Below are 14,740 nucleotides of genomic sequence, written 5' to 3'. Positions count from 1 at the left end.
TATTTACTTTCTTCTGACAATGCGCAGAGAAACCAAAAACAAAGTGTAAAGTTGCTCGCAAGAATAATTAGTGATTAAAACAAAAGTCGTTGCATATGTTAGTGGCGCAATTGTATAGAATAGCCCGATTCTATCGAGCCGTCGGAGATCGAAGAGCCAGCCAGGTGCAGATTTCTCAAAACATCCAAGCTACCCTTCTAACGATGTATAAGTTTCGCAGGATGGAGGGCTAAAACGAGCATAGCAGAACAATGCATCTCTTCACTTGATGTACAGTGGTCAAGTCTCCCTTCTATAGCCTTAGGAAGTCTTCCCTCGATTTCGGGCTTCAGCAGCGCTCCCTTCAAACATAGCGCCAATCCCTGCAATAGACCAAGAATCTGCTGTTGAATGCAAAATGACCAACCATGCGACGACGATATTAACTAAATAGTGTAGCATGTACGCATGCGAAACTCCATACACAGCGGCACAAAAGGCCGTGCCAAAGAGGAGGACGCTTGTAACGTGCCGCAACCGACTTGTCACCTGAGGGACCATTTTGCCAGTGGTCAAATTTTCTACCAGCAAAATGAAAGGCATAATAGACAGGACGTTGTGGTGCGATGAGAACGGTGTGAGCCAGTGCACCGCAAGATTCCGTATCCAAACTGCGAGAATCGGCAGGTTGATTGGCAAAACCCACATCATTAAAAGCAAAATTGAATGAACATATCGGCAGTAGTTCACGTTCGACGTTGAATCAGTCGCCCTAGAGATACGATGAGCCCGTACGGTTGTAAATAACTGAACAAGGCATGCCACGAGGTAGGCAAACTGATAGGGGATGAAAGTTGAGACAAGAAATAACAGAATGACCGTAGAAATCATGCGTCTCTTTGGTGTTGAGGGCACAAGAACTTGGGAAGCAGTTCTTTTGTGACTGACTGTTTCTGTTGTCGGAACATTACTTACGAAACCGTACACTATGCCAAGTATTCGAGTGAGTCCGAGTACGGCGTAGTGTAAGGCTGCGCAAACCCCAATGCAGATAATTCCAATGAGAGGCACAAGTAGGCAAAATGAAGGATTTTCGGTGCCGATGAGAAGTTCGTTCCTGTGTAAGGCATCCAAGTGTCGTTTGCTCCACACGAAGCTTGGGATGGCCGTTGAAGTGCCTTCCATTGAAACTGCAAGCAGAGTCAGAGACACGAGAAGAAGAGGAACCGAACGCCTCAGGGAGAGATCCAGTGCCTCCGAGAATGAAATGAAAGTGCCAGTTTGGTCGTATACGCGGAACTGTTTCCTCAAAACCAAAGTCACGATCAACAATGGGAAGGCCGCAAAAACAGTCCTGTAACGCATGTACAGTTTTCCGAAGCTGCCTAGCGGATCAATCCGTAGCTTGACTTCCAACAACGATTCACAAGACGGGTCGGCCCAGATTTGAAGACCCAGGCCGATGTTACTGTCCTTGGATTCCAGAGGCGGGGGCATGTAAGGGGCAGCACCGTGTAAGCTTATGGCGGCGCGCTTTGAGTTCACAAAATACTTCGACTCGTAAGGCCTTTCCAAGTACTGCCGGACCATTGGTGTAAAGAGGGGGGGCCTGCCATGACAAAGCTGCGTGCCAATATCCAAGTGAAACGCGAGCAAGCTGGAGGTTAGCGCCGGAAGCTGAACATCAACTGCCATTTGACGGTCCATTGGCAGGGGTAATGATAGACCAAACGCTGCAATGTGGGTAAGACTGGCAGGCAGAATTTTTTGAGCACCATCGCGGTCACTAAATTCGGCAACAACGAACCCCGGAACTACTGAAGCGGCTTTATCCACAACTGCGATGAAGTTATACTCCCACAGGTCTTCCAAATCGTATTGGAGATACGAAAATGGTCGAACAGGGTCCTCTCCTTCGAGATAGAAAGGATGCTGGGTGGATGCCGTGGAAGCTGGTAAAAGGATAACGTCGGAAGCTGTGCTCTTACAGGCGAGCCTTGCTGAGCTACCCCCTGGTATGGCCGCAGGGTACGAGTTAAGCATAGTAGCAGACCCGGTCTGGACTGGAGAAACAGTGCAGACGAGAACCTCGATTGGCGCATTTTCCGTCGATTCCAAGAGCGAGAAGTCTGTTAATAATGAGAATCGTTTAGATATAGCAGTCTCTTGGGGAGGAATGGGCAGGAGATGCACCACAGGGTGACGTTGATTTCCTAAGCGACCCAAAACCAAACGCTCTCCGCCTGGCACAATTCGGCTGGATTCATCATCCAGTGTCAATCGAACAGTTTCCTCTTGAAGAACAATTGCCTTTTCCGTCGCTTCTTCGAGGCCGGGCAAAAATCGCCGTCTGAAAAGCCGCATTCGTTCCGCACGTGGTTTGGTCTGCGAGCCGCGATTTGAATCAACAATGTCATAGAGTGCTTTGGCCACAACCTTTCGAAACTGGTCGCACCAAAGAATGGCTTGGTGATCCATACTTGTCCAGACAGTTGGAATACCAGTGGTAAAAACTGTAAATCCATGGGTTTCCGGCACTAGAGGCTCAACACTTGCGTAATCTGAAGGTACTACCGTGTCCAGCGTCCCACCTGCAATTGAAATGAGAGTAACGTGCCATAGGGGGTTATTATTGGCCCATTTCTGTGCATACGCACCTCTCCAATAGGTGTTGATCTCGTCGTAAATTTGCACAATTTGGCCATCAAAAGTAACTGGGGGTCGGGAGTGAGGTGCAGACATGGTAATTATGGTGTTGATAGAGTTGGCTTGGTAGTTTGGTTGCACCAACATCGCACGTGCAACGACGCCGCCCATGGAGTGACCCAGTATCACAACTGACGTAGGATCCGGCAGTTGGGAGTCGCGACTGGTCCGCTGGGGATCCGAATACAGAGATAGAATGTATCGAATGGCTTCATTGAGATACTCTGCCTGATCGAGCAAAGTCTGGCCATGGAAAGCAGTGATATCTTCATTAAAATCGACAGTGAAGAAGTCCAAATTCCGCACACCTGAATCCATCAACCTTTTTTGGTGTTGTAGATTGTCGTAGAAGTAGGTAGCAGCTTCTGCTGCTATTGGCCGAACCTGTTTATAGCTACCAGCGTTGCCGGGGATAAAGAGCACGGGTATACCACGAAGCTATGTTTGCAAATTGTCAGCAATTCATGCCAAATTAGCACCTTGGCAGGTCGCGTGAATAGTTGCATGTTTGAGTTTACTTCTTACCTTGGCTTCATCGTCCACCCCTTGCTCGCGGTAAAGATACAAGGAATATTTGGTCGCAAAACGCGTATGTTCAGTATCGAAGTCGCTAAAATGGATATATGATGGCCGCATGTAGGACATCCGGCAACCTTTAGGTTCTATTTGGTAGCTAATGAGAGATTTCAAGATAGCTGCCAAGAGTACAATGCCGATACCAGCTGTGAGAAGAACGAGAACGGAGGCGGAGCTGTTGCGTCGACTTGTTTTCGCTGCGGCGAGTCCAGCGGAGGTTTTACGTAGCGCCATGGTCGGAGAGGCAGGCGTAAAGGAAGACGACAATGCTGGCGTGACTGCAGGAAGAGGCTTTGCATGGCCGTTGCGGTTATTGCTGGGCTTCCAGCCAAATTCTTTCGAGCGAGTACCTCCGGTCACCGTTGGACGCGATTTTGATTCTAGGCGAAACGCCAATGCTTCAGTGTCGGCTACATCGGGATTGCAAGATTGTTCGTCACCATCATCGATCGGATCGGGAGAGGTGCTGGTCATGGAGGTGATCTCTGACGAGGCGCTGGTGTTGCGAGATAAACGAGAGGCAATTGAAGAAGGATGCGCGGAGGATGCACAAAGCGAGTGGCGGCCAAGAAAATTGCTTAAGCGGCAGCGTAAATCGATGGATGGTTGATAACGAGTGTGCTGTGAGTCGCGATGTTACAACAGTAGACGACCAATGTACAGAGAGTTATGATTACTGTTGTCGTCGTCGCGGGAGTGAAAGGGATGGCGAGGCATGCCGTCCTTGCGCCAGAACCTCCAATTGTGTGGGTTTGATGACCAGACTCGGGATGAAATTGTGGACGAGATACGGAGTAGCTGCGCAACGGATGGAGGCCGGAAGGGTATCCAGTCCATGTCCAATCTGGTCTGTTCAAGTCAAGTCAAGTGCGCAGTACATAAGTACATCTGTACTTCTACCGGGGGGGGGGGGCATGTGGTGGACAACGGCTGTGGCTTAGGTGCAAACCAGGCTGGACATGGCACATGGGACATCTGGACCTTGAGGCACGGTCTACCGACACAGGTTGAGCGTGTGCCCAGCCTGCATCTGCCGGTCTCAACTGGACCGACATGGATGCAATGGAACATCAAATTGCAAGTCTGCTCAGAAGGTCATGGTAGTTTCCACGCGGCCCTACAAGAGCGCCTCGCACACGAGCCGTGAACCACTTTTAGAACATTGAAACTTGAGAAGTTGGGAAAGGAGGGGGAACAGTTGCCTCCGCCAACATGCTCCAACATGGGTCAGGTCTGCTTAACAAGTCAAACCCGTTCAATGTCTGGTTGCTTCCTCCAGATGGTCCAGTCCCTTTCACGGCCGCGCCAGAAGTCTGGTACTGTCTGGTCTGTCCACAGTTGAGTCGACATTGTGACAAGTCACGTCAACCAGTGCTATTACGTTGTTGCGGCCGAAGAGCATGGGACTGGGCTGTCAACTGAACGATCTTCGGTATGAGACTAACATGCCTTATTACTCTTATATGGATTTCGGCATATGCATGGCACAACGGAAGCCCTGGCAATTCCGAGATGTTATTGCGCCTTCTCAACTCAGATGGACTCACAGAATACGCATGAGAATGTCTGGTGCGCCTGGGTGCTCAAGACACACCAGACACGTACCAGGCATGATGGTGCGTCAAGTAGGCGCTTGACAGAATGACGCACTGAGTGCAGCACCGGGCGGAAGAAAGGGCCCATGCTATTGAAATCATGGATGACACGTTCAGCGACCAGACGAATCAAATGGAATAGTGGTCATGACTGAGAACCGTCTCCTGTCCTATGCGCCCCCAAAACGCGCCTGACACGTAACGTCAAGCCTGGTCTGGTCTGTGCTGCTACTCATCAGCACCATGGGGGGGTTTGGCTGCGAGGTTACTTCAATTTGATGGACAACGCGTTGGGTTTGCCCCACTGATTACCTAAATCACGAAGGTACCTATCAACGTAGGCATTTTGCGCCTCGCCACTAAGTACCTAGGTACCTGGGTATTTGACCTCTCTGATGCTGCCCACAGTATGTCTCCTGCTAGGTACCTAGGTACCTAGGTGGTACTGGCCGTAGAGCATTTCACACTTGACATTCTCAGCATTTCTCTGCACCGTCAGGCTACCTGTTCCATTGTGATCTATTCGGATTCATACGTCTAGAGCATCTCCGCTCAAGGAGGAGACTGGATCCTAATGGTCCTTGAAAAGTCTGGCTTCAAATTTCACATCGCGCTCCGCGAAGACGTCTGTGTACCATGGCAGCTGCAATCAAGCCCATCGACGGACGAAGTGTAAGGAATCATAAACGCTCGCTGTAACCTTCTTGGATGGACAATTGAGGCTAATTGAGCCGCGCAAAACGACAACCAGATTCATTTGATACAGTCTGGCCAGGTCATTGTAGACCTATGCTCAGTCGTGAAAGAGCTAGTGGAAAACAGTGTTGATGCTGGTGCCACGATTATTGGTATGTATGCGCCCCCAAATGCACAACACGGCGACCTCAGCCTGTGGAACAACAAACAAACCCATCCCTTAGTTTCGATGTAACAGTTGGCATTCATGTCTCTGATAAGCTGATGCCTTGGGTTCCAACCTCCAGATGTGCGGTTCAAAAACCAAGGCCTCGACTTGATCGAGGTTCAAGACAATGGCTCGGGTATATCTCCGGCAAACTATCCGTCAATCGCGCTGAAACACCATACTTCCAAACTATCTTCTTACTCCGATATTGCATCTTTGCAGACTTTTGGATTTCGAGGTGAAGCCCTGGCATCCTTATGTGCGCTATCGTCGGTAACCATCACCACCTGTCTTGAATCTGAGATTCCCAAGGGCTCCAAGCTTGGCTTCGAGCTCTCGGGCAAGCTCTCAAGCACAACAATGGTACCATCTCAGAAAGGAACTACAGTATCGGTTGAGAATCTGTTTCACAACTTGCCTGTGCGTCGCCGGGAGCTACAGCGCAACGTTAAGAGAGAGTGGCATAAAGTCATTGCCCTACTCAATCAGTATGCTTGTATACTGACCAATCTTAAATTTTCCGTCTCTCAGCAACCCAGCAAAGGCAAGCGCGTCCTGCTCTTCTCCACCAAAAGCAACCCCACGACTCGCGAAAACATCATCAACATATTCGGCTCCAAAACCATGTCCTCCCTGGTTTCCTTAGACTTACTACTGGAAATGAAACCATCGAAAGGCGGTACGGATCTGCAAGGGTGCCATCGGGTCGGTCGAGAATCCCAAACGGTGCGAATTCTCGGTCATGTTTCACGCCCGATTCACGGCGACGGCAGGCAAACACCGGATCGACAGATGTTTTTCGTCAATGGACGACCCTCTGGGTTGCCTCAGTTCGCCAAGGCATTCAACGACGTTTACAAGACTTATAATTCCTCCCAGGCGCCATTCATATTCGCCAATATCCAGCTCGACACAAACATGTATGATGTGAATGTTAGTCCTGATAAACGAAGTATTCTCCTTCACGACCAAGGCATATTGCTTGACCGCCTGCGTTCATCGCTGGTAAAATTGTTTGACAGCTATGAGTATCAACTTCCTGCAGCCCATGTTCAAACTAAAGAGTCATCGAACCGCCCCTCTTCCATAGACGCTGATGGGCACTGGGCGACACCTGAACAACACTCTCTACAAACCCAGGAGCCTAGGGTGTCCATGACCTCAGCCTGTGATTCAGATGATGACACTGCATCTGAATCTGGCTCGGCGACAACAAGTTTGTCAAAGGAAACAGTACATGCTGCGTTGACCAGTTCAAGAAGAAGGGCTACTACGAAAATCGGACCAGGCTCGCTTTCCAAATGGCTAAGACATGATGTAAACCGAGCACCTCTTTTAGATTCTACAGATCGAAATGAGGATGTTGAATCCGAGAAATCTATTTGCGACTCTGGTAGTTCAGGGTTATCATTGAACGATGCAGATGGAACAATTAAGCTGCCACAAAACGTTGACCAGTGCTCTGACACGACGTTGGGTAACGCAACAGAGGCGAACATCAGAACAAGCCGCCATCAACCCGGCGAGGCTGTGCCCAATGCTCAAATTCTAACATTAGCGTCTCAAAATATCTCGTCTGACATATCACCTCTATCGTCTGATGAGCCAAGTGGACGTGGCTCCTGGCCGCTCCGACAGAAGCGCTTGGTGCCTGGGGCAACTGCACCACAATCTTCCGTGGGATCCTACAGTCCTCATCTCTCCAGATTGAAGCAAATTAGTGAACCGCCTGATGTCGACAGATCTCACAATGAGGAAGCTCGGCGGAGCTTTTCCTCCGAATTCGACGATAATCTAGATGATGACTTCGATGACGAGACTTTTGAGAACGCGCCGCTATCATCGGATGGACCTGGAACTTTTCACGAGACCTGGTCTGGAGACAATACGAAGAACCTGATTGAAGCTTGTCGAAATACTCTCGGTGCTGGCGACCCGCGGAAAGATAATAAAAGCTGCAATGACCAATCCATTTCGGATGTGGATGAGCATGGTGGAATCAGAAGAGCTAAGAGCAGCAACCCACACATTGATTCAGCTGGCAGTCGAATTAAAGCTCTGGGGATTGGCCCTGGCAAGAAGACCTCGACGGTTCAAGCTTTGCATGTAGTGCGAGTAACTGAAATTGCACTGGCAACTCTTCTAAGCTGGAAGCTGCCAAACTCCGTTGACACTATTTCAGGGCCGTTTGAGGAGAAAGTCCAAGATATTACCGCATACGACGCCGAGTCAAAGCTACCCCTGATTATAGCAAAGAATGACTTTGCCAAGATGAGGATAGTTGGGCAATTCAACCTGGGCTTCATAATTGCAGTACGCCCGAAACCTCATAACCGCGCATTCGTAAACCCCAAGGCAGTTGACGCAGATGAGCTGTTTATAATTGATCAGCATGCCTCAGACGAAAAGTTCAATTTTGAAAGACTCCAGTCGACCACGGTAGTCCAGTCGCAGCGGTTAGTGCAACCGAAAAAACTTGAATTGACCGCCCTTGAAGAAGAAATTGTTCTTGACAACCTGCACGTCCTCGACGCCAATGGCTTCAAAATACAGGTGGACTCAACAGAACTTGCATCCGTTGGCGCACGCTGCCATTTGTTGGCATTACCATTAAGTCGTGAAACCACCTTCACTCTCAGTGATCTTGATGAACTGATTGCGCTACTCGCCGAAGAGCCATCAGGATCACAACACATACCTCGACCATCAAGGGTGCGGAAAATGTTCGCGATGAGAGCATGTCGAAGTAGCATCATGATTGGCAAAGCTCTAACTTCCAGCCAAATGTACTCATTAGTAAGACATATGGGTGAGCTTGATAAACCCTGGAACTGTCCTCATGGTCGACCGACAATGCGTCATCTTTGCTCACTGCCGGCATTGGACAGGGCCATGTGGGCTGACGATGTATTGGGCAGTTCAACAATGAAATCATGGCTCACATACAGCATGAGCCTGTAGTCGGTAGCTTCGGCAGCTATCATGTTATATATGAGCATTGTGAATGGCACCAGGGAGACTCCAATAGAAAATGTCAATTCAAAAAATTTCCCAATAATTAGCCCGAACCCGACTTGCCGTACCTTGTCCAGACATCATCTTAGGTCTGCCGAGATATCACCTGCTACCTTTGCATATGCGCCATTTGTATCCAAAAATGCAAAGCCGCATGGCAATGCTCTTTTAAACCACCGTTCCTCCCTTCCGTCCCTTTTTTGCCCTTTTTTTATTTGTCTCTATCATTCTGAAATATTCCAGCTTCATACTTTCCATCTCAACGGAATCCATGCATACCTTCTTCAGCCGCCTTGCCACTGACATTCCGGCGCTCTGGAGCCCCATAGCTATGGGCAAACCTGTAATCAACGCCAGAAGACACTCTGCGATCACTTCCTATTGTAATTGGTGGGGTGGCGCTTTTCAACTGACCGTACGGCTTAGAGAAAAAACCATCATCTAACTGAATGGAGCTGTCTCTTTGACCTTTCCATGGGCCCTTCGCCATGGATTCTCGGTCCGTTACGTCTCTGCTATTGCTAAAGCTCCTCATGTTTCCACTTACTTCAGATAACGATGCACTCTCCTCAGCAGAAAGGTTACCTCGTTCTCTACCCTGTTTCGTGGCCACCGCATGGCTGTTTCTTGGAGGGGAAGTTGGATGTGACCGCAACGGGTTTGGATGTTTTCTGGGCAGGACCAATGATCTGGGTCTGTCATATGATGCTTCATTTTCATCGTCATATTCAGACTCTGCTGAATCATCTTCGTTGAATGCTTGAACAAGTGCCGCGTAGGTCTGGGCGTCTGAATTTCCTCCATGCGAAGTTGGCGCAGGCGTATTTTTGTTGTAATGGCGTTGTTTGGTTCTTGAAATCAAAGAATCACTTGGTAGCCAAGTTTCAGTAAACTTTCCAAGTCGAACCTTGCTCTCATTATGACTCGCCGTGGGCTGTCCTAGCGCGTGGCCATCCAAGGCAGGAATAGAAGAGTACTCGCCAAGCTGAGATGATCGTGGCATTGATGAGCGCTTCGTAGCAGATGAATAAACCGAGCTTCTTGGAGAGTTTCCGGGGGCAATTTGATACTGTCTACTTGGTAGATCGATGTGCGAGCTCCTGCTGTCAAGTGAGTAGCCAGACCCGGCTCTTGTATGTAGAAACGGAACGACAGGCGACCTTGCATGGCGGTGCGAATCTGGCCCAGCCCGTTCCTGCAGGCTCAACGGAGTGGATGATCGTTTCTCATCCTGTAAGCTACTCCCAGTTGTGATGGAAGATTTGTTTCTTTTGTGAAATGGCCTTGCGGTCAAATGATCCTCGAGGGGGTTCATGTCCGGTGGCATCAGGCTGATCCTGCGGAACATCATCCCTAGCCACAAAGAAATCGACAGAGATATCAGGTGCAACCCTCCCACTCCAATGGTTATGTAATAAACGGCGGGCACAAGGTATCGCATGACTTCTGGGTTACTGAGCCTAGTGGTCCAATATTGTGCACCTTTGTGAGTGGAAAATGCCCCGTATGCATATAAAGACATGACTACTAAATCAGCAATGGCAGCGAAGACATGGTAGGCAGCAGAAGAACCCGGTGTTCGACCAGATGCCTTCCGAGACAAGTGGTATATAGCATATAAACAGTGTGCCATGGCAATGCCGGGCTACAAGTATTGTCAACTAAGCTCCTCACGTATGTTCCACGTGTTGAAATCTTGCGACTTACCGAGATTCTCATCATCCAACCTGTTGCCATTTCAATGTTTGTTATAAGGATCAGGAGGACCAATGTGCCTATAGCCCCATTGATCTCCAAAATACGAACGACAAGCTGCACATTGCGCAACCATTTAATCCAGTTCTTTGTACGCCGTCCAAGAGGTAAGTATTGACTTTTAGGAGCTGAAAGGACCATATGGGCACTAGCTCAAGTTAGCATGATGATGATCCCAGCTGATAATTCGGCACATTTGCGTGAGGTGTATGACTTTCAGCAAGAACATACTCTGGATGTCTGTTGAAAGAAATTAGCGGGCCAGTTTGAAGAGGTTTTCGAGGTTTTGGCTCCCAACTAGCCCGTGTCACAGCTTTTGGGTCGAACGTGGTTGTTGGGAATCTTGTGTCATTTCGCCACTCAGCATTATACATAAATGGCTGCGAGCCACCCATGGTGTCTGGGCCTTTTCTTGCAAAAAAAGAGAATGAGCCAAACCTGAAACCCTACGTAACGAGGCCTCACAATGATATGACAGGAATGTATTTTGAATTGGAACGTGGGAACAAAGGAACAATGGGGAGATGCCTTTCGTTCCAACAACGTACGGTTGACGTGACTTGATTCGTTCCGTGTGTGACTGCATTTGGGCGTAACGGAGGCTGGTTGGCACGGCAACAGTCACGGGGAAGTGACGGTTGCCATGTGTCTCGAATCGCCGACGTGGGGGCTTCGCGGCCAAAAGGCTCGCAGGGCCAGGAGGGACGCAGGCAAAAAGGAATAAGAGAGAGTGGAAAAACTATTATGCGAAATCCGATCTTTGCCTCTCTTCCACCCGCGCCGCTTATGTATACTACTAGGTAGCTTTAGCAGGCACCTAGCGGACACCTGACAATTCCAAACCCCCCCACCATAAAACTCCACTTTTGTTTTCCCTAAGAATTCCACCCTTTCTCTTTTTACCCAATTAGAATATGCGTGTCACGTGAAACAGTCTAAACCTTTTAGTCCATCCGGGACTCAGCGTCCCTCCTGGCACAAGCTCCGACCCGCCCGGCAAGTCAAAACTGGGAGAAAGCAAGTACTCGTGCCACGCCCCACCTAGAGTACTGACTAACGTACCTAGGTAGTCATCAATGGGTCAATTGACAATGACATCTCACCAGTGAGATTTATGGGACCATGATCATTCCTGCTTCTTTCTCATTCCTTCATTTAACCTCGTTCTCTTATAAGGTTCTTTTTTGGTGTTTTCTTTTTTTCCTCGTTTTTCCGTCCCATTTCTTTCCATTGTGCTGACCACCTAGGTAATACAAGAAAAAAGAAATGGGTGGTTTGGTGAGCTGGCGCCTGTCACGATGGACAGTGCCACGTCGAGGTTTTTGCACGACATCCGCGTCCCAGGCTCAGATCCGGACATCTGATACGCCTTTCCGCATGGCCGTCGTAGGTTCTGGTCCTGCAGGGTTCTATACAGCATATAGGGTCATGGCAAAAATCCGGAACGCTTATGTAGACATGTACGAGTCCTTGCCAGTTCCATTTGGTCTGGTTCGCCATGGTGTTGCCCCTGATCATCCCGAGGTAAAGGTATCGCCGAGTCTTTGAGCAGGCTTGTTGCATTCCGGCTACATAAATAACACTTACATAGAACTGTCAAGACAAATTCGACGAGGTTGCATCTTCCCCAAAATTCAGATTCATTGGAAATGTCTCTGTAGGTCTATCTGGCAATACCAAGGAGCAAGGCGTTGTGAAGTTGACATCTTTGATGCGCCACTACGATTCCGTACTATTGGCATATGGAGCATCCGAGGACAAGAAGCTGGGAATACCAGGCGAGTCCACGCTGGAAGGTATTTACTCGGCTCGCCAATTTGTGGGCTGGTACAACGGTTTGCCTGAATGTTCGACACTTGACCCTGCGCTGGTAAATGCTCAAGAGGCTGTAATTATTGGGCAGGGTAATGTCGCTCTTGACGTGGCTAGGATTCTCTTGGAAAATGTAGATGTCCTCAGGAAAACCGACATCACTGAGTCCGCCCTTGAGAAATTGTCTCAAAGCAGAATAAAGAGAGTACACGTCGTTGGCAGACGAGGACCGGTGCAGGTTAGCAAACCACGTTTGCGCCCCATCCCTGACCACATCGCTGATATTCTACCTTCCTTTTAGGCTGCATTTACAATAAAGGAAGTTCGTGAACTAATGAAGCTATCTGAAGTGGCATTCCAGCCTGTTGATCGATCTTTGATACCGACCGACCTTAAAAGTCTGCCACGAGCAACTAAACGTCTGATGGAGGTCATCTTAAAGGGTTCAGAAACCCCATCGGAGAATGCGTCAAAACTATGGTCGCTTGACAGTTGTCTTTCTCCCAGGCATTTTTTGGGACACAATGACGCTCCCACCAAGGTCGCCAGCACCGAGTTCAATGTCATGACCTTATCTGACGCCTTCGATCCTTCGTCTACGACAATGGCAACTGGTCAAACGTTACAAGTGCCTTCGGATATTGTCTTCCGGTCAGTAGGATACAAATCCATTGCGCTTCCCGAATTCGGCGACTTGGGCATTCAATTTGACGAGTCGCGCGGAATTGTAAGAAACGATGGCCTAGGTCGGGTAAACCAGGCTTTGGCCAAAGACGGGAAAAGTACTGTTATGCGGCAAGTTCCAGGTGTATATTGTGCGGGCTGGGTTAAAAGAGGGCCAACCGGCGTTATAGCTTCGACTATGCAGGATGCCTTTATCACTGGAGAGGCAATCATACAAGATTGGATTTCCGGCGCCGAGTTTCTTCAATCAAGGGAAAACACAGCTTCGCTGGGATGGGTTGGTGTACAGGAAGAGATGGTAGAGGGTACAGAACGTGCAGTATCATGGGACCAGTGGCTACAAATAGACAAGGCTGAGAAACAGACGGGGAAAGCGCTTGGTAAAGCTAGAGCAAAGTTTACGAGCACTCAAGACATGCTTGCTACCATTGTGCGATGAACACTTCGCTAGGAAACAATAGTGATTTATATACTACATCTAATCTAAGACTTTCAACCATTCTTCACCTTTTCGGTCAATTCTGGGACCTTCTCAAAAAGATCGCCAACTAGGCCAACATCTGCAACCTGGAAGATCGGAGCGTCGGCATCTTTGTTAATCGCAGCAATGACCTTGCTATCCTTCATACCAGCTAAATGTTGGATGGCACCCGATATTCCAACAGCCAGGTACAGCTCCGGAGCCACAACCTTACCAGTTTGGCCAACTTGAAGGCTGTTGTCCGCATATCCACTGTCAACGGCCGCACGCGATGCGCCTACTGCAGCACCTAGCGCATCGGCGAGAGGCAACATGACCTTGTCAAAATCTTCCTTCGACTTCAGCCCACGGCCACCGGAGACAACCTTCGAGGCCGTCCCCAGATCTGGTCTATCTGACTTTGCCAAATCCTCCGAAACCCATTCCGCGGAAGTACTGACTTGTGGGTCAACACCGTCCACAATCGCAGCTTTGCCTGCCCCAGGTATGGCGGCGGCGAAAGCAGTTCCTCGAATAGTGATGACCTTCACCGAGTCCGACGATTCAACAGTGGCAATGGCATTCCCAGCATATATAGGTCGTACAAAGGTCTTGTCAGTTTCGATGCCTGTAACATCAGATATTTGTTGCGAATCTAATAAGGCAGCGACTCTGGGCAGAAGGTTTTTTCCAAACGCGGTGTGTCCAGCAACAACATGGGTATAGTTTCCCTTTTTAATATTCTCTACCAGTAAAGGAGCGTAAGTTTCTGGGAGGCCCTACTTGTCTGTCAATACAGGATGCCACAGGGAGTAAGCTCAACACCATTACCTTCTCGTAGGCACTGCTCTGAACCTTGATGATTTGATCAATGCCTTCAACCTTTGCAGCTTCTTGGGCCGCGGCCGCAACATTGCTACCAGCGATAAAGCCATGGATTTCCCCGCCAAGCTTCTGAGCTGCGGTAAATGCATTCAGCGACCCCAGGTTGAGTACTCCATCGCGTTGTTCCAGGATCGCTAGAGTTGACTGTAACCGATGTCTGGCAATTGCCATTTGAGAGGCATTCGCCGAGGGCAAAGATCCCACGGCCCATCGAGGCAAGGAGCGTCTTGCGAGGGCGAACATCGTGGCAATAAAAACTGCACTCCCTGCGAAGCTGCGATTATGAGCCTTCGGTCCTGTTCACAAGTCCAAGTTTAAACAGCCGGGTGGACGCGGCCCGAACAACGGCTCAGTGCATCCCTATCCCGA

The 14,740-nt window shown here is 49.2% G+C and overlaps 4 protein-coding genes across 4 annotated transcripts; 2 read left to right on the top strand and 2 right to left on the bottom strand.

Moving 5' to 3' along the window:
- Positions 1-300: 300 nt before the first annotated feature.
- VFPPC_03520 (GPI inositol-deacylase) lies at positions 301-3,735 on the bottom strand (the record flags this gene model as incomplete). The annotated part of the gene is made up of 2 exons (XM_018283013.1): positions 301-3,123; positions 3,211-3,735. The coding sequence occupies 2 exons, from the start codon at positions 3,733-3,735 to the stop codon at positions 301-303; spliced, it is 3,348 nt and encodes a 1,115-aa protein (XP_018147715.1).
- A 1,757-nt stretch (positions 3,736-5,492) lies between these two features.
- VFPPC_03518 (DNA mismatch repair protein PMS1) lies at positions 5,493-8,721 on the top strand (the record flags this gene model as incomplete). Its single annotated transcript, XM_022428336.1, has 3 exons — positions 5,493-5,528; positions 5,608-5,704; positions 5,840-8,721. The coding sequence occupies 3 exons, from the start codon at positions 5,493-5,495 to the stop codon at positions 8,719-8,721; spliced, it is 3,015 nt and encodes a 1,004-aa protein (XP_022284625.1).
- A 3,237-nt stretch (positions 8,722-11,958) lies between these two features.
- VFPPC_03516 (NADPH:adrenodoxin oxidoreductase) lies at positions 11,959-13,465 on the top strand (the record flags this gene model as incomplete). The annotated part of the gene is made up of 3 exons (XM_018283009.1): positions 11,959-12,054; positions 12,122-12,580; positions 12,644-13,465. 3 exons carry the CDS (start codon positions 11,959-11,961, stop codon positions 13,463-13,465), a joined length of 1,377 nt encoding a protein of 458 aa, XP_018147711.1.
- A 53-nt stretch (positions 13,466-13,518) lies between these two features.
- On the bottom strand, positions 13,519-14,614 carry VFPPC_03515 (electron transfer flavoprotein alpha-subunit; the record flags this gene model as incomplete). The annotated part of the gene is made up of 2 exons (XM_018283008.1): positions 13,519-14,265; positions 14,318-14,614. 2 exons carry the CDS (start codon positions 14,612-14,614, stop codon positions 13,519-13,521), a joined length of 1,044 nt encoding a protein of 347 aa, XP_018147710.1.
- Positions 14,615-14,740: the final 126 nt, after the last annotated feature.

The sequence above is a fragment of the Pochonia chlamydosporia genome, chromosome 2, assembly GCF_001653235.2.
Source record: "Pochonia chlamydosporia 170 chromosome 2, whole genome shotgun sequence".
In the NCBI taxonomy this organism is placed as follows: domain Eukaryota; kingdom Fungi; phylum Ascomycota; class Sordariomycetes; order Hypocreales; family Clavicipitaceae; genus Pochonia; species Pochonia chlamydosporia.
Note: the sequence above shows the minus strand (reverse complement) of the source record. Positions and strands in the feature narration are given on the sequence as shown.